This window comes from Coffea eugenioides, chromosome 7 (genome assembly GCF_003713205.1).
Source record: "Coffea eugenioides isolate CCC68of chromosome 7, Ceug_1.0, whole genome shotgun sequence".
Lineage (NCBI taxonomy): Eukaryota > Viridiplantae > Streptophyta > Magnoliopsida > Gentianales > Rubiaceae > Coffea > Coffea eugenioides.
The window spans coordinates 32,647,780-32,666,635 of record NC_040041.1 but is presented as its reverse complement, the minus strand read 5'-3'; the positions used below and the strand labels follow the sequence as shown (position 1 = coordinate 32,666,635).

Here is an 18,856-nt window from a genome sequence, read left to right as displayed (position 1 = left end):
AAAGTTGTGATTCAATATTAGTTCAAATAAGTGCTAAACTTAGGGAGTACACTCACGAGAGTAGAAAGTGCACCTTTGTGGCATGTTTTATAATAATTTCATAGAAGTCATGAACTTGTAGCTAATTTTATAACCATGATAGTAAAAATGGATTTGTTATAAGTATAGTTGATTCATTACGAGAGTAGATTTTACATTCAAAATTAAACCATAACTAATCAAAGTATTAGTGTTCAATTACCCAAGTAATATTGCTAGCAAAGAGTGGTTAGAAATTCCATTCCCTAGGAGCTTTATATTATTGATTTGCTTCCTTTTTATTGTATGTTTGTAGTTTACATTTACTTTCTCGCATTAGTGAGCGTCTAAATAATAAAGGAGTTCGAATAATATCGATAATGGATTACTCTTTCCTATGGGATCGACCCTTAATACTCTATATTCAAACATGACATGTATACTTGCAGTTGCATGTGGATATTTAGAAAATTACAAATTTAAAACTTGAGACCGAGATTATTTTTATATGCACACCCCATACCTATCAACTAGCCATTATGATGATGATTAATTAATTAAGATTTTTTTCCTTTTCTCTATTTCAACAATGAGAGAACTATGTATTTTTTTTAATTTTATTTAAAACATTCAATATAAAAGGTATTTCTTTTCATAAAATATGCATATTTTCTTTTTCCTGGTCACATGATAATATAATAAAATTCATATTTTTTTTAAATATTCATTGTCATATTTACTTAGAACCAACTTCATAATAACAAGTATTTAAGCATAATTAAAAGAATGAACCGTAATCAAAAGAAATCAAAATCGTAACTAGACCCAAACTGGAGGTTTAAAGAACCGTAACCATAATCGTCATTATAAAGGTTAGTACTAGTTCCACCTTTCAGAAGAATTAAAACCCTCAACTTTTAAACTAGAGCCAATGGTTTTGAAACTGTGGCCATGTCGATGTAGCATGCGTGCAAAACTTTTCTTCTAAATCATCTTTGACTTGATGTATACATTTAGCTAGTGGCAAAAGACGACCCTAAGAGAAAGGGGGATTCAATCAATGGCTTGCGGTTGCGACATTTGTCAACGTGAGAGAGAGTTTGTAAGATGATAAAGGCACAATTGATCGAAAATCCCATGATTGCCCCCTTTTTTTTTCCCAGTAACAATAACTATTTGTATAACCTATTCTAGTCTAATCTAGGCGAAAGGGGAGGGGAAAACCACAAATAGTGGCTGGTGGAAGACAAAGATCGAACCCTTGACCTCCCATCTCCACAATTGCCCCCTTTTTGCTTAGTTGAAATTTCATAAATATCCACATAGTAAAGATGCTGATAGGGGACCACAGTACTGTTCATAATACCTACTCGTCCTTTTATATTCTTAGGATTTAGCCTGTGGTTGACCATAACTTTTGAAGGGGAAATTTTTTTTTTTTTTTTAGCTCCTGAATTGCAGATTTAAAGAAAGATTGACTAATACATTGAAGGAATTTTTTTTTTTTTGCTCCTGAATTGCAGATTCAAAGAAAGATCAACTAATATATTGAAGCTTACACTATCGACAAACCAAGAGTTAGGGTCTTAATCTCAAAATCTAAAAATGAATAGCCAAAGGAAACGAGTAATAGGCAAGTGGTCCACAATAAAATTTGACTTGCTATCTATTAGGGATGTGCCATGCACGTGCTAAACATTCCCTTAATTTCCTAATATTGTTAACAATTCGATCAAAATGAGAAAGATATAAAAATCGAAGGGTGTGCAACAGTGTATCCTTTTGATTTAGAGGTGAAAATCACTCCCTTTAATATTTTTTAGTTTAGTTGGACCCTCCCTCACGATAACAAATTAAAAAAAAAAAAGGAAGCTGTAAAAAGTTTAGCATGCAATGCATCCAAGTTAAAATTGACGACATACATGGAGAATTAGCTAGAAGCTAGAAGACCTGAAATGAAATTAGTTCTAATAATGGTCTCATCGTCAACAAAGAAAATTGCATTATTGTTTTGATCTTGGTGATTTTTCGTCCATCAAGTGTAAAGATGGAATTAATGGAAGCCATAAAATAAAATTATTTAGTAATAATTTACCTACTTAAATATATTGAAGAAGTTTTTGAAACTATAGTTTCAAGGTGGTTTTTGTCCTAGCATGAGACCAGTAGATATAGTTTCCAATTTTTTTTTTTTTTGCCCCACCCTAGCATGAGAGGGGCAGAAATTAAGAAGTTGGGAAGAAGGGGGGAAATTTAAACCCAAAATCATATGTAATTTCAAGTCATCAATTTGCAGACTTTTTTTTTGTCCAAGTTATTTATTATAATGATTCACACGCAGGCTTTATTATAATGATCCTGAAATAGCATTTGACCTTCTCTTTCAACTTGCAAAATTTCCTGGCATGGGAGAGGAATTGACCAGACTTGTTAATTCAAATTTGTTTAATAAGCATTTGAAAGGTTTTAAACCCCCACCTGAATTCATTTGGAATTTCATAAAAAGCTGTTTGTCATCCACAGCTGAACCCACGGATACATCTCATCAAGCAAGATTGATACTGTACTTCTTGGATAAACTGATCGACAAAGACATTATCAAGAGTTCTATTTATCCAAATCCAAGATAAATATAGCGTTGAAAACCTGTGAATCAGTGGTCCATTTATAGAGAAATTCATCTTTTTTCCCTTCCTCTTCCCCATTTTCCTTCCCTTCTCCATAAATACATTATTTATTTCTTACCTTTTTGTCTATATATTTTTCTGAGCTAGTGTCAGAGGTAAGTTTTTCAATATCTTCAAACGAAGAAAAGAAGATAACGAGATTCTATCACGACATGCTTAGAAAAAAGTAATTAAATGCATTGGTTGTGTGCATATGGGTGGTCTTCATTTTATTTTATTTTTTTCCCCCTAATTTATTGCAAAGATGCTTAGCTTTTCATTTTTAATTTATTCAGTTGGAGGTAACAGTTCCATTAATTAACTATTTCCTCCCTTAATTTATTTAGATGAAACTCACATATGCCTCCTTAATTTATTCAAGTGGAGGGAGCTTCTTCCAAATTTCTTTCATGAGGGTAGTGATTGGGTTTATTTGGTCCAAAAAACCTGTAAATCAATGGTCCATTTATGAAAAATTTATCTTTATCCTCTACCCTTCCCCTTTATATGTCTTACCTCTCTCTATCTTTTATCTTTATTTTGAATTGGTATCAGGAAGTAAACTTGTTCCTCTCCCTCATCATTGTTTAGCTAAATTTGATGTTTGGTTTATTTTTTTCTATGGAACCGGAGCCTCATGTCAGGGACTTCTTGACGTTCGTTGAAAAGAGAAAAACCCTCTTGTTGTTTGAACTGGTAGAGTGAGCCAAAAGGTTATGACCGAAGATGGACATTTGACCAGAGTCATTGAAATTGTCGTTTTCAACTGGCCGGACATAGACATTTGACCTGTACTTTTTGGCTATATACATTCATCAGCATCCCTTCATAGAGTTTAGCTTAGCATGTTGTTGGCAAGTGTTCAAAACTATGACGTATAATGAGGAGAGACGAGTAACTGTGATGTATTCTGCGATACTTGCATTTTGATGAATTTGTTGTTTTTACATGGCTTCTGATATTTTTCTCGAGAAAATGTCAGCAAAAGATTCCCAAATATTATGATTGGTAATACCTTGGATTCAATCATTACGAAGGGCTTTTTTTTTTTATTACTTGCATTAGGGTGAAGTTCTGGTTTCAAAATGTTTGGACACTGACCTTAATACGTCTCTCTTATATATGTATAATTTTTCCCTCTACTTCTGAAATTAACAAAGAGACAATGATACAATCAAACAAGGCAATAGATCAACCATTTGTAGACTAAATTTATTATACAGGTCAAAAACTAAAAGGATCAAAAGGAATCAGAAGAAAATATTATCCTACAGAAAAAAAGGGGAATAGTGCTCTTGGTAATCATTGAATCCAAAATATTATCAATTTGTTAATCAAATCATAATATTTGGAAACCTTTTACTGACATTTTCTCGAGAAAATACCAAAAACCATGTAAAAACAACAAATTCACCAAAATGCAAGCATCGCAAAATACGTCACAATTACTTGTCTCTCCTCATCATACGTCACAGTTTTGAACACTTGCCAATAACATGCTAAGCTAAACTCTATGAAGGGATGCTGATGAATATATATGGTCAAAAAGTACATGTCAAATGTGCACATCCGACCAGTAGAAAACAACAGTTTCAACAACTCTAGTCAAATGTCCATCTTCAGTCAGAACCTTTTGGCCCACTCTACTAGTTCAAACAACAAGAGGGTTTTTTTTTTCAACGAACGTTGAGAAATCCCTGACATGAGGCCCCGATTTCATAGAAAAAATTAAACCAAACATCAAATTTAGCTAAACAATGCTAAGGATGAGGGAGAGGAACAAGCTTAGCTCCTGAAACCAATTCCGAATAAAGATAAAAAACAGAGAGAGGTAAGACATATAAAAGGGAAGGGTAGAGGAAGAAGGTAAATTCTTCATAAATGGACCATTGATTTACAGGTTTTCTAGACCAAATAAGCCCAGCCACTACCCTCATGAAAGAAGCTTGGAAGAAGCTCCCTCACCTGAATAAATTAAGGAGACATATGTGAACTTCATCTGAATAAATTAAGGAGGCATATGTGAGCTTCATATAAATAAATTAATGGAAGAAATAATTAATTAATAGAACTATTACCTCCAATTGAATAAATTAATAATGAAAAGTTAAGCACCTTTGCAATAAACTAAGGGGAGCAAAAAAACAAAATGAAGACCGCCTATATGCACACAACCAATGCATTTAATTACTTTCTCCCAAGCACGTCGTGATAGAACCTCATTATCTTCTTTTCTTCGTTTGAAAATATTGAAACGCTTACCTCCGACACCAATTCAGAAAAATATATAGATAGAAAGGTAAGAAGTAAATAATATATTTATAGGGAAGGGAAGGGGAAGGGGAAGGAAAAAAAGATGAATTTCTCCATAAATGGACCACTGATTCACAGGTTTTCAACGCTATCCTTATCTTGGACTTGGATAAACAGAACCTGCAAAACAATGACATAAATTAACAAAAGAAGAAATTGCTCTCTCCACCTAAATACATTAAGGAGGCATATGTCAGCTTACTAAATAAATTAAGGGAGGAAAAAAGGAAAGGAAATATTTCCTCCAACTGAATAAATAACCGAATAAATTCAAAACGGAAAAGCACAGCATCATTGCAATAAATTAACGGAGACAAAATGAAGACCACCATACGCACTTAAAGTCACTAACATATTCTAGCCTCTAGAATGATAACATGCAATATTGGAAAGTCTTCGGCTCAAAGACATGAGAATTACAAAATAATTCATATGATTAATTAAACATGAGGCTTGTAGATTGATTTGCACGTTTTAAGCATAGTCTATCAATCCAAAATTGTGTCACTCATCTAGTCCCAAAGGTCTCTATGCTTTTCCATGTTATGGATAAGAGTGGTTTTAAAGCAACTTAATCTAACTTCACAAAATCCAGCATTGTTATTTGAAAAGAGAAATGTTCTACAAACCATCTCAACAACCAGATGAACAAATCAGGAATGCAAACCCACAAATGTCAAAAGGATCAAGGAGTCCAAGCAGTTAAATTCAAGTTCCCCATGTTGGGCAAAAGTTAGAATGGCAACTGAATAATAACTAATCCTATGTCATCTCCAGGCAGTCCAACTCCAGGCAGTCCAAAATAACTAACTCTCTAAGAACCCAAAAACCACACCCTGAGAATACCAATGAAGATCACAAAGACCGAAGAATTATGTATATTAGAAACACATAAGACTTGCATATACTATCTATCTGTAAATTATGCATAACGGCTTTGAATTCAACCACACCCTGAGAACTTTATTTCTAATTTGAACAAACCCTCTTCTGATGTATAAAACCTCTGCCCGAAGAAAAAGCAATTGCACCAAGATTCATCCTTCTCAACACTCTACTTGATGAAATTTAACAAAGACAATACATACTTCAACCTAGACTTCTTAATCAAGCACAGAAAAATAAAGGGCTCTAATCAGATAAAACCCAAAACTGCAAGTTTTACATATGAAACCATCTACAAACAAGACATGCAACAACAAAATAACAAATTAAAAGACAAAAACCAACCCAAATAGTCAGGGAACCACCAAATCTCAGACTTAAAAAAAAAAAAAAGAAAATGATTAATCAATTCTGAGCTACTTCGGATACCAAAAAATAAAAGCCAGAAGCTATAAAAAACGCAGCCCAACCTAACAGTAAAATAATCACCTTCAGAAAACCACCACCAAGAACAAATGCAAAAATTAACTCAATTAGAACAGCCCACAACTCCCAACACAACTACTACCACAAAATAATCAGTCCAATCAGGAAACAAATAAGTGAACCAAATCAATGGAACTCAATTAGAATCTCAATTGCAAACTCCCAACTCTACGATAGGTAAGATTCACACGTTAAAACCTTAAGCAAGTATAGTTACCCTTGATAATGTCTTTGTCGATCAGCTTATTCAAGAAGTACAGTACCAATCTTGCTTGATGAGACGTATCCTGAAAAAGATAAATTCAATCAATATCGAGTTCACCAACTCTCAAAGGAAGGGAAAAGAGCTTAAAAAAATAGACACAGTAAATAAGCAAATGATCACCGTGGGTTCAGCTGTGGATGGCAAACAGCTTTTTATGAAATTCCGAATGAATTCAGGTGGGGGTTTAAAACCTTTCAAACGCTTATCAATCAAATCTGAATTAACAAGCCTGGTCAATTCCCTACATTTAGACAATTTTGTCACATTAGCATAGATAACAGTACGGCTGAATTTAGACCATACTCTCCCATGCCAGGGAATTCTGCAAGCTGAAAGAGAAGGTCAAATGCTGTTTCGGATCACCATCCTGCAACAGATTATATAAGAAACACGATGTGGAGTTAATTATACACATATAAGGGATAGAGGAAATTGTGTAAATACAGTAGATAGTTGAGTAAGGACCTTGATGCCTTTCCAGAAAGTTGAACCACGTTCTATCCACAGCTTTAATAATCCAAGTTGAGTAGGTTTAACATCTTTAGGAAGCTTGTTAATCATTTCTATCAAATTAGAGTTCACATCCATACCATAAAGAACATCATAATAGCTGCATTCCAAAATAAATTCATCATTACCATTCTTATAAAATAATAATTTTCTAAAAGTTCAAACAAACCATGAACATACTCTGAAATTTCATCTAAATCTTGAAACTTAATGAGAACTTGAAGAGCAAGGTCAGGATTATTCTTCGCCAGTTCCTGATGACCAAATACAAAAGCTCTTAGGTAGGAAAAAAAAAAAACATAGAAGACATTAATAGGCCCATAAAACAACATACTGGCAGATCTCCTTTTGGCAGCTTGTCTTTTAGCTCTTTTGCTGTCAACCCCAATAAGATTTGCTGGATAACAGTACGGCTATGAAGTTTTAGCAATCACTTTCCACAGCATATAATAGGTTTCAATTTTAAACACCACATAAATTGATATGACAGTATAAACACCTCTTCTTCAGCAGGTTCAAGAGGCCCCTTCAAACCTTTAGCAATCAAATCCTCAACAGTTGAAACTTTAGTAGGTTCAAATGACTGGGCCAGCTTCACTACAATACTGGTGCTGCAGCTGCTCTCTAGGAGGAAAAGTCTGACAAATTCATATCAGGACATATTAGTTGAGAAAATGTAAAGTCTGATGTTATGATAAAATACATGACTCACGTGCAATGAAGGATCAAAGTTTTTTATGTAGTCCGCAGCAGACAATTTCAGGAACTGCATCAAGAAAAGCCAACAGAAAAGTTATTTTGAGCCTAGAATAAAAAATAAACACTCCATGGATAACTAGAGGATCATGAAATTTCTATAGATGGATTAGCTCCAGTTGCACAGTCAACGCACAGATCTTCAATTATCCAAATAAAGGAACGAAATATTTGTCCAAGAAAAAAGAAAAAAGCAGGGAAAAAACAAAAGAAACTGTAAGGGATATTTCTCTCAACAAAAAGGAGGAATTTTCTGCTTTGCATCACTTAATAAAAAGCATTTGTAGGAGGAACAACTACAAAATTGATATGATGTGCTTGAAGTATGTGCAGCTGATGCGCCATTTGTCACTACAGGGGTAGCCAGAAACTTTTAGTCTCTTATCACATGAGCTTGTAAGTTGGCGTGGACAATGCCAAAGATTACAAAAAATATAAGCTAAAACAAGAAAAGAGAGAAGAAATACAATTGGAACACTTCCCAATTTTATCTTATGTGGGTAACAGCAAGAGAGAGAGAGACAGAGAGAGAGTCATTGTTCAGAGTATCACTTATTTATTCCCTCTAAAAACATGAACAATTCTAAATCATCATCCGCGCTAAACACATCCACTGTGCTACTTGTTTGTTGAAATCATCATCCTGAGTCCAAAAAAGTTCCTTAAGGCTCTATTTGATTAGCAGGCAATTTATGGGAAGCTAAAATGAAGGAAAGTAAAGAGAAATCACTTTCTTGTGCAAGTTTGTTTAACAAGAAAAACTTTAGAGAAAACAGGCAGTCAATGAGTATTTATTGAGAATATTCTGTGCAACAAACTTTTTTCCTGCAAAATCATCCTGCAAATTTTGCAGGACACAAGATCCAGGAATGCAAGAATTCAATAACCGCCTCATCTAAAAAGTGTACGCGTAAAAACCAGCCGGTAATCTGTTCTCTTTTTTTTTCTTAATGTACTTCAACTGCTTCTGGTCAACATACTTAATCAATACCTTATGCTTCTGACTGTCCAACAATAACAAATATGCTACAAGTTTTAGGCAGATTTTCCTAAAATATACTTTTGCCAACACCCTAGATTTAAATGAAAAATACACACTAAATGTCGCTGGAACAGACAATTCATTGTCCAAAATTTCCAAAATAACCTAGAATTAGAAGCATTAGAAGACAGAAAAGCCACTAGCACATGCCTTCCTATATCAACTTGAGCAATAATGATTAGAAGCTGACAAAGACAGAATCATTAGAGCTTCTCAACCCCATAAAGCTAGACACGCAAATTGGATAATTAAGCAGTACCTCTGATGTATTTGTAGAGCTGGTGGAGCCTAACAACTGAAGAATAAAACCTCTTTCAAATTTTTCAGCTTCTTCATTGGATGCTGCCTACAAACCCACAATAGCAGGAGGAAATATGAAAGTCAACCATCACCAATAACATTCCATAGCAAGACAGTAAAGTTATTGCAACAGTCAAAAGTTCTGCAGCATTAAATGGAGAACAAAAATGTCATATCAGAAAATATAAACATCTCCCTTAAGGCAAATTTCCAATTTATTGTCTCTTCTCTGCTTGTTTTTCTTTCAGTGTACGTGGAAAGGGGGAGCCAGATACTAGTCCAGCAACTACACATCCATTTTATACTAAACTTAGTATATAAACCATATGTGGTAATACAAGATGAGATATCACAAGCCGACATGTAAAAGTCATTTTAAGCCTCAGAAATTCACAAAGGCCAACATCACATAGCCTATATGAGAGGATTTGTTACTATTAATTTGTCAACAATTTATTATTCTAGAAGCAAAAATAGGCTTTGAAAAGCAGTCTTTCCCACAGTAATGAATAGGCATCCACATCAGGTTCATGTGATTATGCAAGATGAGATATCACAAGCCGACATGACAAAAGTCATTTTAAGCCTCAGAAATTCACAAAGGCCAACATCACATAGCCTATATGAGAGGATTTGTTACTATTGATTTGTCAACAATTTCTTATTCTAGAAGCAAAAATAGGCTTTGAAAAGCAGTCTTTCCCACAGTAATGAATAGGCATCCACATCAGGTTCATGTGATTATGTAAATTCACCAGACTATCAGTGTTTCATATGACAGACAGTCCAATGACTCTTATCACTCCATAAAAACGTTAATTGAAAATACTACTGTCAGCTTTTCTACAACCGCTGAATAAAAAAGTAAAAAATGCATTTGATGTGCACACTGCACAGCTGAACCATCTTACACAGTGCATGATTATTAAAAATTGACCATTAAAAGAGCATAAACAAATCCCTGAGAATAAAAAATACAATGAGGAGAAGACATGTGCATACTTACTTCCACAAGCAGAGAAATGTGTGGGTGCAAACTAGTCTGCTGGGAAGAATATGCCTGGTGGAGAATTGCAAATCCAACCAGACATTGAGAGTAAATATATTGCTATATTATAAAATCATCAACCATGGCATACGTAAACAAACAAAGAGTTAGAAGACATTTAATCTATTCCACTGAATTTATTCTCAAAGTCAACTTCCATTTCCCCAAACTTTGAACTGCTTATCCAATCACCAATTACTTGATTACCTTCATGATGGCAACAACTTCCACTAACGGACTCCTGACTGTCTATGTTGCATGAATTAAACGCAAATTAGCGATGAGCTTTCTAGATGGTATAAATGAATGCATTCCAAGACAATAGTTTTCATCAGAATGTCAACTCCTAATTTCACAAAATATCCATCCTCACATAAATCGTAACTGAAAACAATGACATGTGAAGAAGATCAAATAGAACTCCAACAATCTACCCAAAGAAAACGAGTCCAGATGTAATCATCCATTTACTTACTGAATAAGATCCTAATTAGCAATCAAATGTCAATCAATCCATAATCCGCCAGATATTTGAGCATCGACAGCGCCAATCAAACAAAGAAATACTAAAGAACTGAAATTTTCTACTAATCCACAAGACATCTGAGCATACAAAGAGGTAATAAAAAAAATAGTACAAAATTTTCTAAATAAATCCTTACGGACTAACTCTTCATTAAAATCATTAAAACTGAATTCCTTTATCCCAACTACAAAGCTTATTACACTGCCACTCTTAATTTTGCTTACCGAAAACCTAATCAATAACACGGAAGGACGGGCCAATTACCAGATTTTACAGGCTCTTATCGAACAAGGAAAAAATAAAAAGAATAAACCTAATTGAGAGAGAGATTAGAAACAAAGAAAAACCTAGTTGAGATGCTGTCACAGTAGTCGGCGATGTTAGAAGGCTGGACTTCGGACATGAATTGCGAGGTGAGTTCATCAAACCGCAGCGAATCGCCGCCGCGGAGAATTTTTTGCGCTAGATATACAGTTCCTTTTCCTCCTGACAATCTATTTCCTATACAGTTCCTTTTTAGGAAAAAGAGAGAAATTAGGGTTCTAAGCAGGAAATTTTGAGAAAAAAGAGAGAAATGAAGAAGAAGGACCCGGACCTGGTTCTTGATTAAGAGTTGAGAAAAAAGAGAGAAATGAAGAAGAAGGACCCGGACCTGGTTCTTGATTAAGAGTTGAGGTCTCGAAGAGCAAGAAAGAACTATCTGGAAAGAAAATTAGATTGAGAGAAAAGAAAATGAAGTTATATAATTCCTCAACCGCCTATTCTGTTACAAATTGGATGCTCGTATAGGAATAAAGTTCAGAATCAGTTCCAATTTCTAACTAACTGACAGTTGCTATTTTCCCCTAATTGTCTCAAAGTCTAACAATTTCCACATTTTACAATTAAGTCCTTAATCTTGATAACCTGTTGCAGACTCTTATCTGATGATGTCCGGGCTTGGGCTGTGGGCAATTCACATTCAATTATTGCAATTTAGGAACAATTTTTTATATGGAAGAATTCAGTGTAAAACTTTCATTTTCATACACAAAAAAAAACGTAAACATTATTGATCTTTTAATAGTTTTTTTAATAGAATTTTAATTAATTTGGTGGTCACAATGCTTATGGACAATTATGCAGACAATATGTATTTAGACAATTGAAGTGAAAGTTAATTGGTAATGTGAAAGTGTAATTGAGTGATCACAAAAAAAGGTTTGAAAATTGCCACATTTCATTACACAAGTAACCTTCCACCATTTGAACCTTTTGGCTTTGAAAACGTGCTAAAAGTTCTCTAACTTTAAATTAAGTGTTAATTACAACAATTTCCTCTAAAGTTTGGTATGTTTTACAATTTATCCCTAATAAATTTATTTTTCTCACTTTATCCCCTTAATTGGTAGTCAAAACAAAACATTGAATTACACACTACAATTTAACACTTCGTTCAAAACTTCTAATATATCAAATTAGAATACTATACATATATAAAAAGGAGTTTATAGGTGACTGTTGAAAAATTTTCATCCGTCATCTTTTGGGATAATTTAGGCAGAAAAAAATCAAATACAAGTAATTAAACCAAATGTACAACATTGTAATATCTAATTCAATACGGTTAGAGTATGTGTCCTATCATATGCAATTGGTTTGTATTCCACATGATTATCAAGTTTTCAAGTGCAGTTTAAATCACTCATAAGTAATTGTAGTGCTCTTCATCTTCTTCTATAATTGTTGGGTAGTTTTTATAGGTGTAATAAGAGAGGGTGTTAATGCTGAAGATGATTGGTTTGTGAAACTCTTAATAATGAAGATGATTGGTTCTGGTTCATATTTTCAATCCGTTACAAATATAATTGCAATGCTCGTCAACTTCCTGATACAATCGAAACTGAGTTTTCTACTGCAATATTTTTTTTAGTATTATATGAATATGAAAATTTCATTATGGAATACATGATGCATACTTATGAATACCCATGAATATTAATAGGAACTTTCCTACATTTTCTAACTATATTTCCAAAATTTGATGTTTGTGGCTGTAGGTGGTCAAACTGTGAGCAAAAATTATCTTTTGGCTACAATTTCATGATCAAGGTAGGATTTAAGTCTAACCTTATAGTTTACATGTTAAGTGTTGATTGGATATGGTCATGACTGTGTTATAATGGTATAGTAATAAAGGCAATGAAGTCTTTGTTATGATTATTATTTATAATAGTATGGTGTGATTGTCTACGATAATCCTATTTCTTTTGCTTATAAATTGGTTTTCCATATAAGTTTGTTGATTTGACCAATTTACTTATAATTCCATACACTTCGACCGATTCAATTAAACCTATTACCATTCAGTTCTAATTCTACTCTGTTTCTTAATAAATTTACCTGAATAAATATTTCATCACACAAGTTAAAATTCCCATGTTTAGCACGGACTTCCTCCTAGTCTCCCAAATTATAAATACTTCCGCGCCCTTCTTTGCCATCTACTCCTCCGACTTTCATTCTCTCTCACCTAAGGAAAAACAAATTGGAAACAAATAACATGAACTTATACCCAATGAGGTTCTAGGTTGCAAAACAATTAAATCTCTAAAATTATTTGCATATGCACTTTTCAATAGCTTATATCAAGGTAAGAAAGTTCAACAATGTTTATTGAGTTGATGCACGATTAATTTCACCAAATCATCACAATTGCATAAAGGAGTCAAACAAAGAATTTAACACATGAGAGAAAAATACAGGTATTAAGACGGGTTTTAAAGGTTGCCCTGTTCAATATTTAATTTCGGGTATATATTCATGACTTTTAGGGGCTCTAGAGGTGGCTCTAGTTGTTTTTGGAAGATAGCACTTAATCCTGCACAGTAGTTAACAGTACATGCAATTCTAACTCCTACAAGTATAACAATCTCTGACTCCAAACCTTTGTCATTGGCATATCCAAACTCCAAGTTGCCACACGTCACTCACCCACAACTCAGTGACCATCCTGACTAATAAGTGGATAGCGAAATCATGATGGCGAGACCATTTCGATCAACTCTGTTACGGGTCGATATATCCAATCTACACATGGTAGAGCCCAGTTCTCTCCAATGTGATAAAATATACAATCGAATTTACAAGCACGCACAAATAATTTTCAATACGTGTCAATTACTGTCAACACTTCAACAGTAACATAATATGATGTCAAGTTCAATAATATGAATATCTCGAGCAATATTGGCCCATGTCGTAAAGTAAACTCGGACTCCAATAGCATTTATATATAAGTTTAAAAGTGAATTAAGACAACCAAATGAGCAACACATTGAGCTACCAAATTCAGTATTGGCAATAATCCACAGCTTTCACCTCAATAAGTTATGCATTGAGAATGAAGAAAAAAATTAGAAAATAAAAGATCAAAGTACTAATATTTGTTAATGACAAGTCAAAACAAGAATGCCAGCATTCTAGTAAACTCATTAAAAGTTATTATCGAACTGGCAAAACTTCAGGGGTAAAGCTTAGTGTTCAGTAGTTCTAATTGCATTGAGCATACGTTGATACATTCAAGTCCCAGGGTTATATGCTTAATATGGTTAGAAACTAGATAGAAAAGTATTTCATTTGGATTGCATATTATTTACACTTTATTTACGCACATTGATTTCCTTGTATTATCAATACATTTTTAACTACTTTTTTTATTTGACATACATCACATCGAAAAATGTGGCAGGGTTTTTTTTTCAAAAGTTTATCCATAATCTCCTATGCAAACACATTCATTGTATTCTAATGAGGGTCATGGCATTAGAATTGAACCTCAGTCCGCCTAAAATTGACCTCAAAGTTAATGAATCCTTTCAAGTGCCAGTGCTAAATTGCAGCACTAGTGTTGTTAACAAAAGTAATCATATCTTGAAATGTATATATCAAACAATTAAGAACTTTATTTCATTAAAAATTCCATTTAGAACATTAGTACTCACATGAAGGAAATATTCCTGAATTCATGGTCTGAGTCTACAAGAATTGATCATAAATTCATAGTGTCATCATAACCATCACCATGAAATTCCAGATCTATCACATGTTTCAGAGAGTCAACAAAGGTAGACTTACATGAAACCATAACTTGAGATCTATAACACGTATAAGACAGATCAATAGAGAAAGTGAAATCAAAATTAACGTGCTAAATATCTAAAGAAGGATTCATTTGGAGATTCAAATCATTACCTATTCAAAATTCCCAACAAATTTACAAGATCACTATAAACGTTATCTTTCAGGACAGATTTATGTCATCTTTGGGATCAAGTGATTTGAGTATAAATGGAACTGGAACAATTTACAAGTTAAATGTCTATGAATCTATTTTCATACACAACAAACGGCACTTAATTTTGAGTTTCTCCAGTCAAGTTACAGTGTCTTTATTTCAACCATGCAATTCTGACAGGAAAAGCCTACAGTTATTGGTTCCCTGCAAAAACTGTAATGATGCATAATCAATTATGAAATTGATGCTGTTGGAAATCTGGTTCAATATACTAAAAATCTTGTGGAGGAAACATTATGAGGTTATCATCCTAGGGGACCTAAAATCCACCATGAGTTTATAGTACACCTACAAACTGTCCTGCAAATTTTTAGGTTGGGCAATCATGCTAAAACCACAATATGTTGAGAAATAAAATTCTCGTAACCATGATTCTTGAAGATTCACAAGCTAGATTCAGAGTACGAGAATTCTCTTGAAGTGATTATGGTGTGATTCAAAACATAAGTTACTCAAAATTGCACCTAAATCCAAAACAACTTTCTGTCCAAACCCTGTTAGGCTGATCAGTATCATCTTGTCTAACCATGACAACTCAAGTTAGAGAACTGGTATAAATATGAACTCATACACATTAAAACTAGTCTCAATACTAAACATATCAGGAAGAAATCATTCCTACATTTCTATCAATACCTAGCCATCATTAGGCCCAAAGCTCTCAACGCAGAGCTGAATCTTTGGCTAAATTAGAGCCCCACCAAATTCTTTCTACATAGAACTAGTGTGGAATATTTATACTCGCAGAAAGCTCTATAACTCTAGTTGCATTGAAGATAAATGACGAATGATTCCAACATTTCTACACCATGTTACGATCTATTTTCTTAGACTACTCAAAGCTGACTGCAACCTCTGTGGCTACCGGTTCCGAATTAGTTTTTTCACAAATTTCAAAAAGCTGTTTCACTTAAAATTCCCGTAACTTTTATCAAGAACTCACATATAATTTTTTATCTAGCAGATTAGTAGAAAAAACTTCTCAGAATTAGTCACCCGGAACTGGTCTCTAATTTACCACACTGTCATACATGTCAAAGCAGAATTCATGAGTGACCATTTTTACTTCCTGCAGATTTTCCACTCTGAGCTTTGCATTTCTAAGACCGACTGGGTGACCTGAGCATCATAATGAATTAATCCATCGAAGCTTAAAGATCCTTCCAAGGTCCAGAACCTCCAGGATCCCTTCGCAAGCCAAGATGATTCCAAAGTCCTTATGTAAAGACGTACATAAAACAAAGTTTGTAATGTAAATTAACGCCCCACTCAAGATACATAAATTAACACACCAACTCGGCCGAGTGCGAGACGACGAGTCATAACCGGAACGATCCCTACCGTTCCGATACGGATACCTGAAAAACTGATTATACCATATCCAATTTGAATCGCTCGAAATCAGTCAATATTATCCGAGTTAGAACCGTGTAGAAAGATACCGGCCAAATTCTCGGATTCGACTCGGATATTGTCCAATTTCCCATGCTTTCTTGTTTTATTTTTCAGCCACAAAGACAAGATTTAGGGGAAAGAGAAGATAAGAGGAGAAACATACCGTCAATTTCTGTGTGCCTTTTGCAGAGAGGGAATATCTTCTGATTAGCAGAGAGGGAAGTAGAAAACAGAAAGAAAGGAAAAGGGAAAAGAAAGAACAAGGGTCACAATTTATTTGGAGAAGCGAGTTCTTTTGTTCGACCATGGTTATTTGGAGAAGCAAGCTGAAGGAGTCTTCAATTTCTTCATCGTCCGGCTGTGAAGGAAGGAGAGGAGAAAAACAGAGGGTGACGGCAGAGGGAAGGAGACAACAGAGGGAAAGGGAAACCGAAAGAAAGAATGAAGGTGACAGCTGGCTAATCTGGAGCTGAAGCTTCAATTTCTTCGTCATTTGTACCGGGCGAAGGGGTCTTCAATCTGGCCGTGAAAGGGAAATTACCAAGCTAAGGGACGATTAAATATGAGAGGAAATTGAAAGGGTGAAAGGGAAATTGAAAAGGGTGGAAGGGTGAAAGGGAAATTGGAAAAAAAAAACGAAGAAAGGGACAACTAAATCTGAGAGGAACAACACTAGTGAAATCAGATTGCTACTTTGATTCTCAATCTCACTCGGAGGAATCGAGAGCATCTCAATTCTTTGGCAGTAAGTTTATACGGAGATGTTTCAGCATACGAAAGGAGCCTGATGACAGAGCTTTGAGAGAGCGGCACCCATTTAATCCCAAAGACACCAGGCTCCCACTTTGCCAGGTTTCACTCTCTGATTCCAGATTGCGGCAACTGTCACATATTTAGTGGAGAAGCTGGGCTTTTGCACCGGACCAGATATAGGGAAAAAAATAGAAAGAAGAATTAGCACTTAAAGTTCAAGTTTGGCCCAAATAACTAAAGAGATTAAACTCCTAATCTTAAACTCAAGCAACAGCAAAAAAGTCTGCGCATCTTCTTTCAAAATAACTTATGAATTTTAATTTTTTAAATTTAGTATTCAGATGTGATATTTAGATATTTGTAAATTTATGTAATGTATTTTGACAATTTTTACATATTATTAAGTATATGATTAATTTGTATTAGTAGTCTCCTATCTAAATTTTAGTTAGAAAATATATAGTGATTATTTGGATAAATTTTAATGATCATAAATGTAATTTATTTATTTTCATGTATCTCAATTATGTTGGTTAAAATGATTTTAGGTAAATTAATTAGAAAAAGGCAAATTTGATGATTTTAGGTAATATACAGTATAGGTATTTAGTAAATTTAATTTGATAATTATGTTTTTAATGGTATTTTTTATTTTTAGTAATTTTTTCAGATTTTTAAAAAAATTTTATACACTATAACGTGCGTATCACCCGATATTCAACCGATATGCCACGACGAATATGAAACAACTGAAACCACAACACGACCCGATCCGCGACAGCAAACCATGGCCTATACTAGGTGTTCTTCCGCGTTTAATTCCCGCAAAAACACTTCAATATTCAATGAAAACCCACTGTTTTGTTATTTCAATCAAATTTCAGGTATAACAAATGACAATCGTTTATTTGTGCAAGTAACTTTATGTAATTCAATTACCATTTCAAACATTATAAAATTCCGCACTTTCAAGAATGGAGAATTGGCTATGTACTTTCAAGGCGCCGCTGCGGCCTCTTCTTCTTTATCTCTCAAAATCCTTGTGTCTTTCTTTTCTTGTTCCCAAAAAAAAAAATTTTGAAAGAAATGCATAGGAGCGATTTGACGAAGTAGCAAGAGGTGTCATTTGGAGGAAGAACATGCTGGCTTTCTCAGCTTGAAGATACACGTAAAGTGAAAATTTGCTAATGACTCCTAGAGAACTTTGAACATCAACTTTTAGTTTGGCCTAAATTAAATTATAGCTCTCAAAGTTTCAAACTATGTATTTAGGCCCAAAAAAATGAAAGAAATGTTATCGTGAACCCTTGTCAATTGAACAAATTGATCGTAGGGGGTCCAATTGAGCATGAAGAGAAATAAGGGAAGGCTCTAAAAATCTACCTACATATAAATGGTCAATCATGGCAGAACTCACTTGAATTAGTAATGAACCAGTGCAAAGTCAAATTTACCAAGAATATAGTGTAACTTAATTAAAATCCAAATTATGGGATGTCACATAAACTATTAGTTTACTCTTTAATATTTTCTTTTAGTCACTTTACTTTTATAGTT

At 34.0% G+C, this 18,856-nt stretch overlaps 1 protein-coding gene across 3 annotated transcripts; it reads right to left on the bottom strand.

The window, feature by feature from the left end:
- Window positions 1–4,773: 4,773 nt before the first annotated feature.
- LOC113778402 lies at window positions 4,774–17,296 on the bottom strand. 3 transcript variants are annotated; one of them, XR_003469261.1, is made up of 10 exons: window positions 10,248–10,330; window positions 9,201–9,287; window positions 7,856–7,909; window positions 7,643–7,781; window positions 7,478–7,540; window positions 7,324–7,397; window positions 7,099–7,243; window positions 6,754–7,000; window positions 6,586–6,655; window positions 4,774–5,117 (listed from the first exon to the last, which is right to left on the bottom strand). XR_003469261.1 is itself a non-coding variant. In XM_027323804.1 (6 exons), the coding sequence occupies exons 1-5, from the start codon at window positions 17,037–17,039 to the stop codon at window positions 7,719–7,721; spliced, it is 588 nt and encodes a 195-aa protein (XP_027179605.1). In that variant the 5' UTR covers window positions 17,040–17,296; the 3' UTR covers window positions 7,519–7,540; window positions 7,643–7,718. The 3 variants fall into 3 exon arrangements, 2 of the variants coding, with proteins under 2 accessions (XP_027179605.1, XP_027179606.1); XM_027323804.1 differs by lacking the exons at window positions 4,774–5,117; window positions 6,586–6,655; window positions 6,754–7,000; window positions 7,099–7,243; window positions 7,324–7,397 and adding an exon at window positions 16,710–17,296 and having other exon boundaries at window positions 7,519–7,540; window positions 10,248–10,301; XM_027323805.1 differs by lacking the exons at window positions 4,774–5,117; window positions 6,586–6,655; window positions 6,754–7,000; ... (1 more) ...; window positions 7,324–7,397; window positions 10,248–10,330 and adding an exon at window positions 16,710–17,296 and having other exon boundaries at window positions 7,519–7,540.
- Between the last annotated feature and the right edge of the window lie 1,560 nt (window positions 17,297–18,856).

Coding starts and splice junctions, on each gene's coding strand:
- LOC113778402 (XM_027323804.1), bottom strand. CDS start 17,039: ATGACGAAGAAATTGAAGCTTCAGCTCCAGATTAGCCAGCTGTCACCT. Junction 10,302..16,709: donor AAGGCACACAGAAATTGACG/GTATGTTTCTCC, acceptor ATTCTCCACCAG/GCATATTCTTCCCAGCAGAC. Junction 7,782..7,855: donor ACTTTGATCCTTCATTGCAC/GTGAGTCATGTA, acceptor TGAATTTGTCAG/ACTTTTCCTCCTAGAGAGCA.